Consider the following 21,620-nt stretch of genomic DNA (forward strand, 5'->3'; position numbering starts at 1 on the left):
TGTGGCTTGTTTCTTTCAATGCGCGGTATTTCCTAGCCAGTCGACATTCCCGAGTCCGAGGAGCGGGGAGCTGCATCGGGATACTAATTTGACATCTGCAGCTCGCTCTGCCAATTTCAAATGAGGCGGGGGCTTCAAAATTGTGGCCACCTATTCGCCGGCGCATCAATGGCTTGCTCTGTCGGTTAAATGGCCATGCGCTCCGTTGCTCAGATGGGCATGTTTTCCATCAGTCGGACAGCCACGCGCTCCATCGGTCAGATAGCCACGCGCTCCATTATTCAGATAGCTGCACTCTCTTTCAGTCGGATAGCCGCACGCTCCATCGGTCGGATTGCCACGCACTCCGTCAGTCAAAAAGCCACGCGCTCCGTCAGTCAGATAGTTCCCCGTGGGCTGCATTATTCGATGTGGCTTGTTGCTTTCAATGCGCGGTATTTCCGTTCTGAAATCCGAAAAATTCCGAATTCCGAAACACATCTGGCCCGAAGGGTTTCGGATAAGGGATAGTGCACCTGTATTAGTTTCTAAGTGCCCAGTTATTGCATCCTTCATAATAGATTCCAGCATTTTTCCAACTACTGATGTGAGGCTAACAGGTCTGTAGTTCCCCATTTTCTCTCTTCCTCCTTTCTTAAATAGCAGGGTTACATTTGCTATCCTCCAATCTGCAGGAACCGTTCCAGAATCTATAGAATTTTGGAAGATGACAACCAATGCGTCCACTATTCCAATGGCCACCTCTTTCAAAACTCTAGGATGTAGGTCATCCGGTCCTTGGGATTTGTCGACTTTTAGTCCCATTAATTTTGCTAGTACTGTTTTTTTACTAATAATAATTTCTTTAAGTTCCTCATTCTCGTCACACCCTTGGTTTTGTCAGGTACAAGGAAAGGGAGGAATGTCTGTTGGGTGGGGGAGGGTGGAATGGATGGTCATGAATGACTCTTTAGTCAGAGAATTATTCCTCTGCTCCAGAATTGTTGAGGGGTTCTGCTTCACCCCAATCCTCCAGAACTCCTTCCCAAAATTCCTCTGCCTATCCAACTTCCTTCCAGATTCTAAAACCTCCTGTGATGCCCTTCACTGACCATGTCTTCACCTCCCTTCCTTAATCCCTGTTTTCCCTCTCTCCTTTTTCTTTTCTGGTTGGTGTCCACCTTTTATGCAAAATATTCTAAGACAGTGGGGGTAATTTTCAATTTTGACGCAAGTGGAAAACTGGTGGTAGGGGATGAATCACCTGTTATGCAACCTACCTGTTTGTCCTTTCCATTGGCTTCGATGGAAAGTAAAAGGGGGGCGGGATGTATAGCAGGCGGCAATCTGCAACTGCCAGTTTTCTACTTGCGCCCAAACTGACAATTACTTCGTATTCTCTACTTGAGGAGTACTATAGAAATTTAACATCCCAGAAAAGACGGTTTAATATTTCACCTGGAGACCTGTTGTCGAACTGATAAAGGAAGGCGACTGAATCTTTGTAAAAGGACTGAACAAAATAGAGTGGGGATGGCTCACTGACACATAAAGATTGAAGGTGAGAAAGTAGCTCCAAAGACAGGGAAAAAGTACATGGAATATGAAAACTCAGCAGGAAGACAGACTTGCATCAGTTGACAATGCCTGAGAAAGAATTCCACACGTAGAGGAAGCAGCCTTTGAGGTTATGCCACTAGTATTCTTTAGAGACATTTCGTTTGATACAGGACACAGGCCAAAAAGAGAGTTGCTATGATTGGTAGCTCGAGGAAAGACAAGGTACAGTGGTTTCAGAATGATCGGAAAAATTAATGTGTGAAGTCCTGGCAGGAAAAATGGAAAGAGAGAGCAAGAGGAAGAGAGAGAGACATACATAGCTCAACAACATCAAAGAATACTTTGAAGTTAAGAAGGTCAACCAGATTGTACAACTGATCAAGGCATAGAATCAGAAAATGTTACTGCACAGAAACAGGTCATCAAGTTTGCTGTCATGCTGACTCATGCTGGCTTGTGCTCTGGTATTTTCTTCTGTATGAGCCATCTAATCTATTCTCCTCTCCTGCTCGCTTCCCATACCCTTTAATATTATTTTATAAGCAACTAATTCCCTTTTGAATGTATTTATAGATTCTGCTTCAACACTTTTATCTCAGGCAACTGACTGATGAGGTCACCAAAACTCATCATTTAAACAGAAAAGCCCAGAAATTGAACTCCTTCTGGTGTAGTAGAGGTAAAAGGACTGGATGTTGGGGCATAACCGGGTTTGCCATGTTTCTACCTCCGGGATCAATAGACAGGAAATTCTGAGGGGTGCTTCATCTGCCCGCATCCTATGTCATAAACATAGTCTGGGAGTGTGTCTGGAGATGTTCCTAGGAATCTCATTAGATATGCCACATAAGGTCAAGCGATACCGATGCTTGCAGAAAGCAGGAATAGGTGCCTTTCTGAGCCACAAGCGACCCCACCAGAAACCCCAAAAGGAATGATTACTGTTTGATTTGTGATGTGCCACCATGGAACCTTGTCCAAAGATTCTGGCTGCACTTGCATTCTTTGGCCTGACTGACCTGTGGGTCCCTCTTTCGGAGTGGTATGGCGCCGCTCCAAGATTCTCTTGACTCCACTGTTGTGTTACTGCTGCCACAGGAACCCACCCCTGTTACAGTAATGACCTGTGATTTGGAACATGGTCATGGGAAGGCGAAAGAGGCGGGTGGAGGTTCCATCTCACTGCACTTACAGTGGTGCAATAGCACTGCCAAAATTTCTACCTCAAAATATTTCAAAACAAAAGTACGGGACAACAGAAGCGCTGCTAAAATCAGTATCTTGAAGAAGGACTGGGTAGCAGAAAAGGGGATGCTAAAGTTAATCTGACGATTTTGCATTTGAGAAAATTGGCTGTATGATTTATTGTAATCAAACTAAATTAAAGGTTATGGTTTTATTTTTTATATATAGAAACTAGAAGGAGCTATCTGTGTCTCACGGAATGGAACTGAGCAGCACTTATAATTATCTTGTTAAACAGCTTCCTGTGTGGAGATTAAAGTGTTACATAGCAACGTTAAAAATTAAGAAATTAAATATGGTGAATTATCACTGTGACTCAGGCACACACTGGAATCATCCAGGGAATTAATTGCACCTTCTGTTTTTCATCATCGGAGTGACTGCTGCCAATGACCGGAAGCTGTGCAGAAGCGTTCTGCGCATTAATCTGGAAGCTGATATCGATTATGTTTCTGCTTTTTTTTACACAGAGACCACTCCCTTCCCGGGTTTTTTTCCAGAGTCCGCTCCCTTCCCGGCTTTTTTTCCTACAGTCCCGAAGGCCTGCACCATTTCCGGCCTTTTTCCCCCAGAGCCCATGAGTCACGAAGCAAACTGGCAGCAGTCGCTGCCTTTAATCATAGTGCCGCAGACCAATTTGCTGACAGGTTATCATCCAACATTTCTTTGCAAGACTATTAAAAACCCATTATAATATCTGTAGTGTACGTTTATAGTTTCCATACTTGTTCATATTCCTTAGGTCAGGCTCAGTGAGGCTATTCATTAAGGAACCTGTTCACTGTCTCCTCATAGGAGTAACAATGAACTGCCAGATCTTGTTCAGATGTGGTAACACAATACCACTGATGATTATCCCCAACGTGGTTGTGTGACAGACGTTTCGCAAGAGCTTCAGGGCCTGGGAAATACTTGTAAACTTGCAGTAATTAAAATATAATTATTTATCACATATGTAGGGACTACCATTGTGAAATCACAGTGGCAATATAACATCACAAAGTAGTTACTATCTATAAACTTTGGATCTTCACCTGATCACTACTTCTCATCCTCCCTTCAATTCTTTTGAACTTTGGTGGTGTTTTGCACTATGGGCCTTGGTGCTTGACTTTAATTTCTCAGTTTTACACTATTTTTTTGAAGTGCCATGATTGTTGATATGTGAAAATAATGTAAGTTTGCAAAGAAAAAAATAACATGATTCCCAAAGTGTGGATTAATTAAAGAAAGCCAGCATGGATTTGTTAAAAACAAATCATGTTTAACCAACTTGATCGAGTTTTTTGATAAAGTAACAGAGAGGGTTGATGAGGGCAAAGCGGTTGACGTGGTGTACATGGATTTCCAAAAGGCGTTTGATAAAGTGCCACATAATAGACTTGCCAGCAAAGTTGAAACCCATGGAATAAAAGGGGCAGTGGCAGCATGGATACGAAATTGGCTAAGTGACAGGAAACAGAGAGTAGTGGTGAACGGTTGTTTTTCGGACTGGAGGAAGGTATACAGTGGTGTTCCCCAGGGGTCGGTTCTAGGACCACTGCTTTTCTTGATATATATTAATGACTTGGATGTGGGTGTACAGGGCACTATTTCAAAATTGCAGATGACACGGCACTTGGAAGTATAGTGAACAGTGAGGAGGTTAGTGATAGACTTCAAGAGGACATAGATAGGCTGGTGAAATGGGCGGATATGTGGCAGATGAAATTTAATGCAGAAAAGTGCGAAGTGATACATTTTGGTAGAAAGAATGAAGAGAGGAAATATAAACTAAAGAACACAATCCTAAAGGGGGTGAATGATCAGACAAATTGGGGGGTATATGTGCACAAATCATTGAAGATGGTGGGGCAGGTTGAGAAAGCAGTTAAAAAAGCTTGTGCGATCCTGAGCTTCATGAAAAGAGGTATAGAGTACAAAAGCGTGGAAATTATGGTGAACCTGTATAAAACATTGGTTCGGCCTCAACTGGAGTATTGTGTCCAATTTTGGGCACCGCACTTTAAGAAGAATGTGAAGGCCTTAGAAAAGATTTACGAAGATTGAGAGGAGATTTGATAGAGGTGTTCAAAATCATGAGGGGTCTGGACAGAGTAGATAGAGAGAAAATGTTCCCATTGGCAGAAGGGTCGAGAATCAGAGGACACAGATTTAAGGTGATTTGGCAGAAGAACCAAAGGCGACATGAGGAAAAACTTTTTTACTCAGCGAGTGGTTAGGATCTGGAATGCAATGCCTGAAAGGGTGGTGGAGGCAGACTCAATCACGGCTTTCAAAAGGGAATTGGATAAGTACCTGAAGGAAAAAAATTTGCAGGGCTACGGGGAACGGGCGGGGAGTGGGACTCGCTAAAGTGCTCTTGCAGAGAGCGACACGGGCTCGATGGGCCAAATGGCCTCCTTCTGTGCTGTAACCATTCTATGATTCTATGAAGTACCCATGAGAAGTTTTGAGAATATAAAGGATAATTTTCTGACTTCAAGCTTCTGCCAGGTATCTTCGTCTGCCTACAGCGCACATTGAACACTTGTATACTGCACACGACTTTCCAACCATTATTCAGTAAATCGCATGCAGCATTTACCCAGATTTCTGATATGTGCTTCTGGTAGGCGAGATTCTGTGCTAGAAACACAAGTTGGAAAAATTACCCCCGACAGGGCCAACATTGCTCTGGGTGAAGGGTATGTTTTTTTCAGCCATTTTAATAAAATGGTAATAAAATCACAGAAGTGTGCAGTATTCTAAGATGTTGATTGTGGCATATAAACAGTATCAGCGAATTATGACACACCTACAGTGTAATCGTTTCATACTTCTAAAAACAGTTAATGAATTATATACATTTCAGAATCTTCAAGAATGTAGCTGTGTAATGCCCATTTGTAGTAAGAATGGCTTAACTGCAACAACACGAACCCAATCTCTGCAAGCACCATGAAATACTGATCTGCATCTGCCCAAGAATTGGAGCCCAACACTAGGGCTTGGACTGCACTGCCAGTAACAGTGAAGGTCACTGTGGCTCAAAACTTATACCTCTGGCTTCTTCCAAACATCAGCTAGTTTGCTGTGCACACAGAGATCTGACCAGTCACTGATGCACACATTGCAAGGTGTCAGCAGTTCATTGCCTTCCCCATGGAGGCTGACCAGCAGGAGGAAAGAGATCTGGGATTTACTCACACAGTTGTATTGCCGCCAGTGCAAGGCATCATAGACTGTACGCACGTAGCCCTGCGCGTTCCCCATCACCAACCAGCACTGTTTCTCAACAGGAAGGACTTCCATTCACTCAACCTTTTGTGACCACAGGCAGTGCCTGGTTTCCTGGCACACACCTGCCATGAGCACCAATATAATGAGAGCCATGCAGCAACAAGGGTTCTGATTGAGCAAATAATTACTGTCCCGAAACAACGGTTTCGCTGTCTGGACAGTTCAAGTGAAGTCCTTCGGTACAGCCCAGAAAGCGTGTCAAGATTTATAATCATTAGCTGCATGCTCCACAATCTTGCCATACAAAGGGGAGCTGTCTATGGAGGATGAAGTGGAACAGGAAGATGAAGAAGGGGTTGAGGAACCAGATAATGCCGAGGAAGAGCACAGCCCAGCAGTACTGTGTGCTGCCATAGCTGCAAGGCTGTAAATAATTCTCCTGAAGCATCCCACCCCTCCCCAGATCACCAACACTCCCTCCTTTCACCTGACCCAGTTCTAACGCCCACCATATCAATGCCCTCAAACAGTACAACTTCATGAGTGTTCCTGTTACATCACTAAGATTAATACTTCAATGGAAAATAAAATTGGGCAGGGTGTAAAACAGACTGTCGATGGGCTATTGCCCATTTTGTGCAATCACTCAAGACCAATTTCGCCCCCAATAGAACGAAGAGTATCCTATTAGTCAGTTATTCTATGATTTGTACAGAGCAAAGGGAAGTAAGTGAGCATATTACAACAGTGACTCCACTTCAAAAGTACTTCATTGGCTGTAAAGCGCTTTGAGACATCTGGTGGTCATGAAAGGCGCTATATAAATGCTAGTCTTTCTTTCTTGCATAAAGCAACTAAGTACCAAATGTCACCACCCCCACTTGAAGCAGGCAGAAGCACAGATACCCACATTGCACAAGATATAGATATTGATGTGGATGAGGAAGGATAAGGTGTAGAAAAATATTGAGGGAACTAGTTGCAGGCATCTGTATGTCTATTCACAGGGCAAGTTCAGCGAGCTTATGAGGCAATGTATAGCAAATACTGCTTTGCTGCCAGTAGTAAAACGCAGTCAGGTTGATGGCCCTGCTTCTTCATTTCAGACACAATTTGCTCATCCTTATCCTGGATCACAACTCAAGGCTCAGAATTGACACTGTTCCACTAGACCTTGATCAGTAGATCCAGCAGCGGACTATTGACCATGACAATGTAGCCAGGCTTCATGGACTAGGTATGGAAGCCATTTTTTCAGCCAGTCTTGTAGACTGATGGAATACAAAGTCCAGTTGTAGATGCGACTTAAGCCTCTCTCTCTTCCCCATCTTGCATATTGAATAGTCAGTTTGAATCTCAATGTTTCGCTCTCTTTTTAACAGTACAGATAGTAGCACTTCTAACCATTCCTCCAAACAGTCACACACTCAGCACAACAGTCGCTCACTGGGCATGATTCTGCCACATAAGAATTCTCGCTTGGAGTTTATAGTAGAGGGCTTTCTATCCCATGGTGTAGTGTGGCAAGGAAACAAACTGTCCACACTATCTATAACTCAACATTATGAAAAACTTCATCTGCACTTGCATGGAAATAAACCTTTTTTCAATTGCCAAACCCTTCCAATGTGCTACTAAAATCTGTATCTCCAATAAATCGAGCCATTTTTCGTGATTGACTGCTGGCATTATGTATAGAGCTTTGAATAATTTAGTCCAACTAATTGGCAGTGACATTGAGTACAGCCTGTTCTCACCCGCAGTGTTTTTGGCACACTGGTGAAGCAGCAGTGGAAGATCTTTTTTGACTGTCATCATGAATTACTGTACATGCATTCATGGTGGAATTGCTCATGTACATATAGCTAAAATTTAACTTGGTGCCTTAGTAAACCCTGTAATTTGTCCTTGATCATCTATTATTTTGTGTTTTCAGAAATGTATTGACATATGGATATGTCCAGCAGTTAACTTTCTTTAAAAGGTCCTATGTATGGGACAGGAGGAGGGAATTCAGTTTTAATTTATAAAACTGAGGTAGGGGCTGACGTTAACTTGCTTACACTGCTATATTTTATCATTCGTGCATTCTCCCACTCAACTGCGAGCAGCACGAACAGTTTAAAATTTTAATCAGATTGCTTAGTAACAAAACTCAGGGGTTCGACTGAGGCATTAGTCACAAGGGACCTGAGAAAAGGAGGCGAGAGGCTCCAGAGAGTGTAATTACTGTGAACCACAACACAAGCAAAAATAAATCAGAAGAATTTCAGTTTGAGAAACAAGGGCGTGGGGGTGGGGGGGCATTTTAACCTAACCCCCTGGCAGGAATGGGGCGGCTTTGCAGTTAAACTCACGTCCGAAAACGTACCACCCCATTCTCAGCCAATTCCCAACTGCCACCGCTTTAATCGTGCAGTTTTCCAAGGTGGCTGACGCTCCTGTTGGAAATTACTATTGGTGACAACAGGAAACCATTCACATGGCAGTCCTTTTTAAAGGCATTAACCCCTTTTAAAGTTCAAATAATGGGCAGAGGAAATGTTATGTGACTGTGTTATTTTTCATCTGTTTTTCCCCTCCTACATGACCAACATAAACAAAAACAGATTATCTGGTCATTATCACATTGCTGTTTGTGGGAGCTTGCTGTGCACAAATTGGCTGCCACATTTCCTACATCACTAAGATTAATACTTCAATGGAAAAGAAAATTGGGCAGGGTGTAAAACGGACTGCCGATTGGCTATTGCCCATTTTGTGTAATCACTCAAGACCAATTTTGCCCCCAATAGAACGAGGAGTATCCTATTAGTCAGTTATTTTATGATTTGTACAGAGTAAAGGGAAGTAAGTGAGCGAATTACAACCGTGACTACACTTCAAAAAGTACTTCATTGGCTGTAAAGCGCTTTGAGACGTCCGGTGGTCGTGAAAGGCGCTATATAAATGCAAGTCTTTCTTTTTCCTCTGTGTGCACAGGTGGGTTCCCAGTCTGCTCAGTCACAGCTTCTCTCTGTGTTTCATGCCTTCTCTGCCCCGTATTGGTCCTGTCCCCCAAATGCACTCTCCCACTGAGCCCCTGTCACTAGTCACCCTTAGGAAGTCTTTTTTTAAAATCACACCAGAAGAATGTGAGCGGAAGGGGCTGGTGTGGTGTGGTGTGGGGGGGGGGGGGCGGTGGGGGGAAGGATAATCAGTGATTAGCAACAGAATACCCAGGACACTGTGGTAAGCTGCTGTGTTGAAGACAGCATCGGCTAAATTAGCAATGTATGAAACTGGCTACTCGTACAAATAGCAGAGTCAAACAAACTAGAAACCTGAAGAGTGCACAGGAAAGGATTTATTTATTTATGTAACTGCAGTGGGTCTGCAGCATACTGTTTACTTAAGCACTCAATTATTTTTTAATTTTTACCCATGAGCAACACCCTGGGAGATCCATTAGTTCTAAAAGTACAAAATGTGGGGGTTTTTTAAGTTCCAAAGACAAAACCAATTTTCACTGCAAAGTATATCAGATTGAATGTTCTTCACTCACTCAGAGAACACAGTTAAAAATATCTACTCATCCTGTCGATCCAAGCTCAGTACAAGCCGTGACATTCTGACCACAGTGTGAGTATACAGCACATGCAAATCTCAGACTCAGATTCAGGAATTAAATTCTATATTCATTTGTTTCATTTTAAAAGCTGACAGTAGTTGTTTTTATTATAGGAAAATAATATTACATTCCTCCTTCAAAAGAACAGTGGGAGGGAGAGCCTCTGGCTTGGCACCATGATGGGATGGATATTTTAATAGGCTGGTCAGGTTCTGTCAGGATCTTTAACAACAGAGTGAGAGAGATGGATTGAATGGCTTTTTCTTATTCCTGCTTTATCATTCTTATATTATTTTTGATCTAAAAAATGTTTTTTTCTCACTTATATTCTACTTGTGCTACACGGTGACTGTCCGCCTCATTTTCCTTCATACACACAAAATGAAGTCTTGCATATAATGTGCACTTCCTTTATCGCACTTACCTCCAATAACACTCTAGGGTGCAGAGGAGATTTACCAGAATGGCTCCGGGGATGGGAGATCTTAGCAACAAGGACAGGCTGGAGAAGCTGGATTTGTTTTCATTAGAGCAAAGGAGGTTGAGGGGTGATTTGATAGAGGTGTACAAGATTATGACGGGTTTGGATAGGCTAGATGGGGAAAGGCTGTTCCCACTAGTTGATGGTACAAGGACTAGGGGACACAGTTTTAAGGTTTTGGGCAAGAGATACAGGGGGGATGTGAGGGAAAAATTTTTTACGTAGCGAGTGGTGAGGACCTAGAATTCGCTGCCGATGGAAGTGGTGGAAATAGAGACATTCAATGTTTTCAAGGGGAGACTGGATAGGCACTTAAGGGAAATAAACTTGCAGGGCTACGGGGACAGAGCGGGGGAATGGGACTGACTGGATTGCTCTACAGAGAGCTGGCACGGACCTGGTGGGCCAAATCGCCTCCTTTTGTGCCCTATGACTCTATGATCTGTCATACTTTGGCGATTGGCTCAAAGTACAACAGCAGAAAATCAGAACTGGAGAGTTAGGGATTGTGCAAATCAATGGAAGGAGCTAGCGAACAACCAATCCTGAATGAGCAGTGAGGAGAACCTATTAATGAGGTAACGGTGAACCAATTGAAGCACTCAAAATTCCTTTTGAAAATATTTGCACCACCATTTTTTTCTCAGTAACTGAAATTTCTAATGCCCAAACCAAGGCTTATAACAAAAAAGTCATTAAAACTACATATAACACAATAAAATGATTAAATTTAATGATAACATTGTCTTCCAATACCTTCAATAAGGTTATCACTTGAGGCATCAGCTTCACTGAAAAGGCTGCACTTGGACCTGATGGGGTTAATCTTCCAACTTTATGCTCCCACTGGGGAGCTATGCCGGCTTACTGAAGGTATTGGAAGACAATGTTATCATTAAATGTAATCATTTTATTGTGATATATGTAGTTTTAATGACTTTTTTGTTACAAGCCTTAGTTTGGGCAATAGAAATTTCAGTTACTGAGAAGAAAATGGTGGTGCAAATATTGCCAAAAGGATTTTTGAGTGCTTCTATTGGTTCACCGTTACCTCATTAATAGGAGCTAGCTGTGATGGTGGCACATATCAGAAATTGAGTATGCCCTGCGCATGATTTTCTGACCACTTAAATTAATAGTCAGGAAATCATGTGCCATGCACGCCAAATTTCTACTAAGTGCTCTTGGTGGATTAGGCTCCCTATCGAGAACGCACACTTTTACAGGATGCATCAGTGGTATTTTGTTGGAAGAGTGTTTATCTTCATCCTCTAACAGTGTCTGGATTTTCAAAATTATTTGGGGGCATATCTACAATGCGGAACAAAATAACCCTGTTCAAGTGACGTCGCTGTATTTGGAAAAAGTGTTCCCTGGTAAACCAGGCTTCCATGGACCAAAGTCTGATTAATGTGGCAAATGTTACCAGTAGTGTCTTGAAAGGAACAGATTGCATAAAAACTGAATGCTATGGTTACCTCCACAACAACAGGTGGGCCTGGCCCTGTGCTAGATATTTTTGGTCTGCAGTTCAGGCTCTGGTAGACAGCATAAATCTGTGACAGCCTGCCTTTTGAAGTTTAGACTGTGAAGGCAGGTCTCTTCAGACATTCCTAAGTAGTTGTACCTGAGTTTGAATACTTAGGTCTTGGGTGATGTCCAAGTGGGTGCCAGACACCTGAGGTACAAGTTTACTAGCTTTCTTCCCTCTACCTGAACTCCTCTTCCTCCTCGAAATCCATAACAGCCATTAGTAGGCCCAATGGAATGCACTGTGATCACTGCGCGGAAGCAACTGCTGTCAGCAGCAGTGCTATGGGAAAAGGCCTCTGCAGAAGGAGTCTTAATTGTCAAAAGGCAGCAGCAGAAAGTAATGTGGAGATAATGCTCAAACTACAGTACGAAAAAAAATCAAACTACAAATGTCACCCCAAACTGTCATTATCGACTCTATTTTTTCTCCCCTTGTCCAATCTCTTCCCACCTACATTCGCGACTCTTCCGACGCCCTCTGTTACTTTAACAGTTTCCAGTTTCCTGGCCCCAACCGTCTCCTTTTCACCATGGATGTCCAATCCCTCTACACCTCCATCCCCCACCAGGACGGCCTGTGGGCGCTCCACTTCTTCCTTGAACAGAGGCCCAACCAGTCCCCATCCAGCACCACCCTCTTCCACCTGGCTGAACTTGTTCTCACATTGAACAACTTCCCCTCTGACTCCATTCACTTCCTCCAAATTAAAGGTGTTGCTATGGGAACCCACATGGGTCCTAGCTATGCCTGCCTGTTCATGGGATATGTGGAAAATTCTTTGTTCCAGTCCTACTCAGGTCCCCTCCCTCACCTCTTTTTCCGGTACATCGATGACTGTATCGGTGCCGTTTCCTGCTCTCGCCCTGAACTAGATAAGTTCATTCACTTTACTTCCAATTTCCACCCTTCCCTCACCTTCACATGGTCCATCTCTGACTCTTCCCTTCCCTTCCTTGACTTCCCCGTCTACATTTCTGACGATCGGCTTTCGACAAACATCCACTACAAGCCCACTGACTCCCACAGCTACCTGGACTACACTTCCTGTAAGGACTCTATTCCATTCTCCCAGTTTCTCCATCTCCACTGCGTCAGTTCTGACGATGCCACCTTCCATACCAGTGCTTCCAACATGTCTTCCTTTGTCCTCAACCGAGGATTCCCCTCTACTGTGGTTGACATGGCCCTTGACTTTGTCCGTTCTATTTCCTGCACTTCTGCTCTCACCCCTTCCCCTCCCTCCCTGAACCATGATAGGGTTCCCCTTGTCCTCACCTTTCACCCCACCAGCCTCCACATTCAACGTATCATCCTCCGCCATTTCCGCCACCTCCAACGTGATCCCACCACCAAACACATCTTCCCCTCACTTCCCCTTTCAGCATTCCGAAGGGACCGCTCCCTCTGCGACACCCTGGTCCACTCCTCAATCACCCCTAACAGCCCTTCTCCTTCGCCTGGCACCTTCCCATGCAAGCGCAGGAGATGCAACACATGCCCTTTTACCTCCTCCCTTCCCACTGTCCAGGGCCCCAAACACCCCTTCCAGGTGAAACAGCGATTTAATTGTACTTCTTGCAATTTAATATACTGTATTCGCTGCTCACGATGCGGTCTCCTCTACATTGGGGAGACCAAACGCAGATTGGGCGACCGCTTTGCGGAACACCTCCTTTCAGTCCGTAAGGTTGACCCTGAGCTTCCGGTCGCCTGTCACTTTAATTCACCGCTCCACTCCCACTGATCTCTCTGTCCTCGATCTATTGCATTGTTCCAATGAAGCTCAACGTAAGCTCGAGGAACAGCACCTCATCTTTCGATTAGGCACGTTACAGCCTTCCGGACTCAAAATCGAGTTCAACAATTTCAGATAATAATCTCTGCCCCCATTTTTCACGCTGTATGATTTTGCCATTCCTATTTGCAACATTTTATCTTTCCTGCCTCTTACATAAGCACAGTATGTTCTTTCAATTCTTTCCTCCCCTCCTAACCCCCCCCCCCCCATGTCTCTGCACCTGCTTAATATCTGTTCCATCTCCAGCTTTTTCCAGTTCTGATGAAGGGTCCCAGACCTGAAATGTTACCTCTGTTTCTCTCTCCACGGATGCTGCCTGGCCTGCTGAGTATTTCCAGCATTTTCTGTTGTTATTTCAGATTTCCACCATCCGCAGTATTTTGCTATTGTATTAACTATTTTCTCTGGTTGGGGAGTCAGTGACAAACGGGCCATCAATTTAAAATTGTTGCTAAGAGAGTAAGGGAAGAGGTTGGGAGAAATTTCTTTATGCAAGGAGTTGTTAGAGCATGGAATGTTTAGTCACAGAGAATAGTTAAGACAGACGCCATTGCATTTTTTAAGGGAGGAAGTAGGTAAATTAGTTTTGGATTGCTCCACACACACGATGGGCCAAAAGGCTTACTTCTGTGTTGTAAACTTCAATGCCACCAAGTATCCTCCTCCACACAGTTTAAAGATGTCGCCATTGAAGTTTATTGGATTTATCTGAGTTTGGCAGTGTCACTGCAGCTGACATTGTCTGGTTGAGCAAAGTTCTATGCCAGCAGAATGCAAATATAAAATGTGCCCCACTATGAGTTGCAGCAGACAAAAAGACACCCACATATCTGCTCTTTGTCACTAAAGGATCTTTTATACTACAGGAATGTGTCAGCAGCTGGATTACCCAGGAAGCAGCTGGTGATGTTTCTCAGCCTATGGTACATGAGTTTCCTCCATCGTGGGTTAAGCATCTTTTCTGGGGGAGGTGCACCTCCTAGTGGCTGTAATGGTAGAGCAGGATCTGTCTAATCAGAAAAGACTGGAGAAAGTCAAATACAATAATGATTTTCAGTTATTAGTGATAAAGTAGTTATAACGCGTTCAGTTTGTGGCTGATAATAAATCTTAAAACAATTCAAGATCATGAATTGAAGGCAGAATGAGGTTAATAATTTTTGAGAAACAAATATTTTCCCTGCTTATTCTGATGTGGTGCTTTTAAAAATCCCATTCTAGTAGGGAAACGTACTGCAAGCAAGTAAAAAAAAGTCACAAACTCAAATGGCAAAACATCAAATATGCAAATTTACAACATGTATAAACATAAATTTTCAGAAAATGCTTCATGGATTGTAACCCAATTTGAAGGTTGTGTCCGAATCTCTCTCACTTCATTCAGAGTTGGTGATGCTATCAGAATTACTTTCTTGTGCCATTGTGTAAAAAATACTGCCAGCCTTCTATTCTTTATTTATTCAGTATCTATTAAAGTTCAGACTGGCAATTATTGTGTAAGGAGTGTTCATAGGAGGAACAGTAATACTAGCACTGCATGAAGGAACTGTTTGCCTTCACTGCTTGGGCGATATTCTGGCAGTTCACCATTCCTTGGAGATGTTTTAACTGCAGTTAACACTTCAGTCAGTCATTTTAAAAACTGGTTGTGATTTTGCATCAGCAGCAGTGATACAGGCAACAAATGTAAAATTGTATACTTCCAAATGCTTCCTGCACCCACTACTGCACACAGAGGGATCTGTGTGCATGCTCCTGTGGGAAATGTTCAGCTTCTACATTCATAATTTTTCAAAATGATTTTACTTACTTCACATTGGATAGATTTTTAATTGAAAAGAATTGTGGAAAAGTAAGTGACATTTTGGTTTTATCCATTTTCAACTGAAAATTATGACAAAAATGATAAGATTTCCCCTCATTTGTTGCAGGAAATTATAGGATATTGTAAAGATGTATTGGTACTCTTTGTTACTGAATTGAATAAATCATTATAAAATTGTTTATATGGTAGTTCTAGTGGAGACATTCTTCTCTCCACTCCCACGTTCATGGGACACATGAATCATCCAGTTCACACTGGGACTCTTCTCCCTCTCAGTTAATGCTGGCACTCTCCTCCATTCCCCTCTTTTCCCTAGCCATACAAGCTGGCACTCAATACCAATGAAGTCTCAATGAAGTCAGGCATTCTTCTCTGCCCCACCTCCCTGTTCACACTGACACTTACTTTCTTCCTCCGCTCAATTCCTACTAGCATTCTTTATCCCCTCAATTCCAGCTGGCATCTTTCACTCACTACCTCAGTTCATGCTGGTACCTTTTACTCCCTCAGTTCTCACTGGTGCTCTCCTCTCCCCTCTCAGCATCACCCCTGACAAATTCCAATCTCGTAAAACATTTGTTAAAAACTACTATCCATGGTAGAATTTAACTCCTGAAGCAGGAGATTGGGGCGGGGATAACACTCGTGTTAGCTGTCCGAAGAGGATGGAAAGAGTACGTGAGTGTTGCCTGGTACGTCCCGATCAGCAGGATTTAACAGAGTGGTAAATGTGCCTGCTGACTGACTGCTTTTTCCATTGCTGCCGGCTACTGCCAAATCACAATATTGGAGAATTATAGAAATTACAGCACAGAAGGAGGCCATGAGGCCTGTGCTCATGTTAACTCTTCAACTGAAGCTAACTACTCCCCTAAAATCACCTTTTGCCCTCCCCCTTCCTGCTCCAATGTCATTTGAACTCAGAGCTGGGGTTTTATTCAAATAAGAAGGGGATTCTGAAGGGGATTGACAGGGTAGATGCTGAGAGGTTGTTTCCCCTGGTTGTAGTGTCTAAATCTAGGGGGCATAGTCTCAGGATAAGGGGTAGGCCATTTAAAACTGCGATGAGGAGGAATTTCTTCACTCAGAGGGTTGTGAATCTTTGGAATTCTCTGCCCCAGAGGGCTGTGAATGCTGAGTCTTTGAGTATATTCAAGAGATAGATAGAATTTTGGACTCTAGGGGAATCAAGGGATATGGAGATCGGGCGGGAAAGTGGAGTTGAGGTCGATGATCAGCCATGATCTTATTGAATGGTGGAGCAGGCTCGAGGGGCCGTATGGCGGAGCAGGCTCGAGGGGCCGTATGGCGGAGCAGGCTCGAGGGGCCGTATGGCGGAGCAGGCTCGAGGGGCTGTATGGTGGAGCAGGCTCGAGGGGCCGTATGGCGGAGCAGGCTCGAGGGGCCGTATGGCGGAGCAGGCTCGAGGGGCCGTATGGCGGAGCAGGCTCGAGGGGCCGTATGGTGGAGCAGGCTCGAGGGGCTGTATGGCGGAGCAGGCTCGAGGGGCCGTATGGTGGAGCAGGCTCGAGGGGCCGTATGGCGGAGCAGGCTCGAGGGGCCGTATGGTGGAGCAGGCTCGAGGGGCTGTATGGCCGACTCCTGCTCTTACTTCTTATATTCTTAAGAACAGGATTCCAAGCAAGTCCAAGAACTGGAAAATCAGAACATGGGCAGGTAATTTCTGTATCCTGCTCCAATCATAGCTCTTCCAGCAGTAAAGCATTACTTATAATGCTAACGTCACTAGGAAATTGACTTTGCCTGTTAAGTAAAACAGGTGTATTGTATAATTCCTTTGTTTACAATGTGCTGGGACAGATAGTATCCAAGAATGTAGTACAGGTGAAATGGTGTGATTTAAGCAGCAGGTAAGTTCAACAGAGGGCAAAATCAGCTGTCAAAGGGGTTGCCTGAAAGACAATGGGACTTCAGCTCAAATCTACCATACTTTAAAACTCCTGATGAGCACAGTCAGAACTGTCTTGCCCTATGAAAAGCAAAAATGTTGAATTTCTCAAGGTTATTTTGAGTATTCCAGTAGTTGAAATGAACTGAAGTCATGAAAGTAACTATCTAGAAGAAAATGTAGGTATGTGGCATTACATTACCAACTATAAATATTACTGTTCTGCTGGATGCCATGTTTCATGTAGGCTCCTTTCACGTTATGAAGGGTGAGGTGTCTCATTTTTTTCTTTTGGTTTACTTTCCCCCATCCCCCTCATTTAGAGATTGTCCGGGCGATGACATACGTGATCAACCAAGGAATGGCCATGTACTGGGGGACATCCCGTTGGAGTGCTATGGAGATTATGGTACCCATCTTTTAAATACTTTATTAGATGTAAATCAACTATACAATATACACTTCTAAGGATGTAAATAGTCATATAAAATCTTCGGAAAAGTAGCAATTCAAAGTAGTATCTGTGATCTAACCTGTATAAGCAGAACTCAATCTGGAACCAAATACTATTACTGTGGGGGAAAAAAATATTTTTTTCTTCTAACTGGCATTTGTATGAAGATTGCCTTGGAATTACAATGAGGTTTGAATGCACTTATTGGTTTTGTCAGAAATTCCTCTCCTCTCATTCAGAAAGGAGTTTTAGACAGCAAGTTAAATATTTGTTATCTATTCATACCACAGTGTTATTTCAAGGCCTTGATCTTTTCACCACACAAAAAAACTATTTCATCTGACTATTTTCTCCAATTAAACATTGGGAAGACCAATGCCATTGTTTTCAGTCCCCACCACAAACTTCATTCCCTAGGCACTGACTCCATCCCTCTCCCTAACATCTGTCTGAGGCTGAACCAGACTGTTTGCGACCTTGGTGTCATATTTGACTCTGAAATGAGCTTCTGACCACACATCTGCAGCATAACTAAGTCCGCCTATTTCCACCTCCGTAACATCACCCATCTCCGCCCTTGTCTCAACTCATCTGCTGCTGAAACTCTCATCCATGCCTTTGTTACCTTTAGACTTGACTATTCCAACGCACTCCTGGCTGGCCTCCCACATTCTACCCTACGTAAACTTGAGATCATCCAAACTTGGCTGCCCGTGTCCTAACTCGCACCAAGTCCCGTTCACCCATCACTCCTGTGCTCGCTGACCTACATTGGCTCCCGGTTAAGCAACGCCTCGATTTTAGAATTCTCATCCTTGTTTTCAAATCCCTCCATGGCCCCGCCCCTCCCTATCTCTGTAATCTCCTTCAGCCCCACAACCCCCCCAGAGATATCTGCGCTCCTCTAATTCTGCCCTCTTGAACATCCCTGATTATAATCGCTCAACCAATGGTGGCCGTGCCTTCTGTTGCCTAGGCCCTAAGCTCTGGAATTCCCTGCCTAAACCTCTCCGCCTCTCTACCTCTCTTTCCTCCTTTAAGATGCTCCTTCAAACCTACCTCTTTGACCAAGCTTTTGGTCACCTGCCCTAATTTCTCCTTATGTGGCTCGGTGTCAATTTTTTTTGTCTTATAATCCTCCTGTGAAGCGCCTTGGGACGTTTTACTACGTTAAAGGCGCTATATAAATACAAGTTGTTGTTGTTGGCAGGATTGACAACGTAAGTGAGCTCCCTTGCTTATCCAGAATGGTCTCATTTACCTAAAGGCATCAGAAAGCTTCTAATCCTCTGTCATTTTATTTCCTGGGCTAGCACCTCAACCACAAAACTTTGTGGTGTGATAAAATCAAAAAGTAGGTGTGGTGGCCAAATGACCTTTTGGTGTTCAACAATAGTCTCTTGGGATTAAGCAACACTTTATAAATTAAATCTTAAACAGTACAAAAACAGAAAATGCTGTAAATCAACACCCATCTGAACGAGAAACACAGGTTGGCAGTTTGGTTGTAACCTTCCATCGGTCTCTGATGAAGTTTTGATGTTAACCTATTTTTCTCTTTTAGATGCTGACTGACGATGTATACTTCTGATATTTTCTGTTCTTATTAGGCTTTTTGACACTAATAAATGCAGTCACATGCAACTAGCAGTCTATGAGGACAAAGGTAAAACGAGTTTACTGTATAGTGCATCTCCACCTGAGGGAGGCTGCGACGCCCCGATTGCTTGCATTATTGGTGTCATCATTGTGCATTTGTTCCAATAAACGGCATTCTTTAATATAATGGCCCAGTAATTCCGGTCCCAACGCGTGAATACGGACGGGGTACTCACGCGTGGGCCTGTTGGAAGTGCCTGATTTCAGCATGCACAGCGCATGCGCGGAAAACCGGCATTTCCTCTCCTCTGAACCAAGGGGTAAAGAGGCGGTTCCCTTGCGACGTTTGAGGCAGCGCGTACGCGTTGAACTTCGGTTTTTTTGACAGGTTTGTCCGTGCGTGAAGGCCTCCACTTTTTACGAATGTAAAAAGCAGACGTAAGGACTTAGTTTTACAAGGTAAGTGGTCTAATAATTAAAGTTAGAACATTTTTCCCACAGGTTTATTATTTTTAAAGAATTTACAGTAAGGTAAGTATATTTTTGGACCCGATTTCTTGAAAAAAAAATGTTGGCAGAAATTTGAATAATTGTTTAAAATAGTTTTTTAAAGTTATTAATAGTTAATTTAATTATTGGAATGTTTTTTTAACTTTTATTTAAAGTTTAAGTAGTGTTTTGGGCACCCGGAGTTTTCATGAGTTTGACAGGTCTTATGTCTAACTCATGAATGGACTTTTGTAAACTCCCATTAGTTGCCCAGTGCTCACGTGATCCCAGCCGGCTCATCGCACTAAGTACGCCGCTGGATCACGCACGCACAGCGCGCCGGGAGCTGAACCGGGCCACAGACTGGAAATCCACGCAGGCCCAGTCTTCAAATGTCAGCGCGATATGTAAGTGTAGGTCGGGGGCTTGCACCCGCGGGAAGCCCCCGACCCGAATTTCTGGGCCATAGAGTAACAAACCGAGGGAAAGAGATTCTTCCCATTGATAATTTTAGAACTATCAATGGGGAGTTTTTACCCACAAATGTTTATTACAAGTACTTGGTAACAAGTTGTTTGTGTGCAAGTGAATAGTGCCTTTAATTTTCACCCCATCTATTCCACTTTTTGAAATGTTTCTGATGAAAATCATAGATTGACAAGGGTAGCCACTTCATCTTTTACTTCCTAGTACAGTATTGTTAGAATTTGATTTAAATTTTTGTGACAGTCTTTTATTGATTTTCCTCAGGAGGCCTACTCAGTGGCAAGACAGTTTAATTTGATCCCTCCAGTCTGTGAGCAAGCAGAGTATCATATTTTCCAGAGAGAGAAGATTGAGGTCCAACTCCCTGAGCTTTATCATAAAATTGGTGAGTGCTTACACGATGGTTAATGCAGTGGTCCTGCCAAGACACAATTCAGTAGTTTCAAGATGTACCTTAATATTCTGCATCTTAATTGTTGAAAAGAAAGACTTGTGTTCACATCATGGCTTATCACATGTCTCAGAAGCATTTCACAGTGCTTCACATAAAATGAATTACTGTACTTTGAAGTGCAGTGTAGGGATGTTAAGTATGATCCCACAAACAGCAATGAGACGATTGATCAGTTAATCTGTTTTTGATAGTTTTTGAAGGAGGAATGTTGGCCAGACATTGGGATCTTTAACACCCACCTGAAATGCCAGAACAGGCTGTGGCCTCATTTTAACATCTCTAATGATCAGCACATTGAAACAGCAGCTTTTGCTCACTGCTGCGCTGGGGCATTAGCCTCGATTAAGTGTTTAAGTCCTGGAGCAGCCCTTGAACCAATAACCTCCTGACTCAGGCAAGCTGACACACAATTGTACTTTACTAACCGAAATCCCACATTTTCAGATAACCAAATATTCTGAAATTATAGTACTTAACTATATTTAGTTAAATCAACAATGTCAGTAATATTGCATGCTTCCGTCAGCAACAATACAACAGTAACTGTCATCCAAATCTGTGTAAAATAATATTGCACCACTGTGCATGGATGTATTGTGCAGATTGAATCCTTTAATTGGTATGTTGAATTTTTTTACAACAGATTCAATGCATTCAGAAGGATAAGGGAAAATTAAATGCTATCTGTTCAAAGCTCATCTCAGGATGACTATATTAAGCAGTTCGTGTTACACATCTCATACTGTCAGATTAACTTTCCCAACCTTGTGGGCTTTTTTATAAAGTATTAAAGCATCGAGTAGCTTTAATGAAAGTGACCTTGTGTAACTTGTTTTCCTTGTTGTGAATATCTCTGCTGCCTGACATGCAGCAGTCTGAGCTCCCAGTGAAGATTCAATATTGCACATCCCATATACCCTTGTAGGGCACAGCAGGTGACTATATATGCTGTGCCTGTATGCTTCTCTTCACTTC

General features: G+C 43.1%; 1 protein-coding gene across 14 annotated transcripts in view; it reads left to right on the forward strand.

Moving 5' to 3' along the window:
* kcnab1a (potassium voltage-gated channel subfamily A regulatory beta subunit 1a) overlaps nt 1-21,620 on the forward strand; it is a 568,613-nt gene that overhangs the window by 527,254 nt on the left and 19,739 nt on the right. For all 14 annotated transcript variants that reach the window (XM_085990340.1, XM_085990337.1, XM_085990333.1 and 11 more), the window contains 2 exons: nt 17,487-17,572; nt 20,456-20,576. In XM_085990340.1, coding sequence (XP_085846466.1) covers nt 17,487-17,572; nt 20,456-20,576 — 207 coding nt within the window. The remainder of the gene's footprint in view (nt 1-17,486; nt 17,573-20,455; nt 20,577-21,620) is intronic.

This window comes from Somniosus microcephalus, chromosome 6 (assembly GCF_052327205.1).
Source record: "Somniosus microcephalus isolate GS21.2 chromosome 6, FLI_Smic_1.0, whole genome shotgun sequence".
In the NCBI taxonomy this organism is placed as follows: Eukaryota; Metazoa; Chordata; class Chondrichthyes; order Squaliformes; family Somniosidae; genus Somniosus; species Somniosus microcephalus.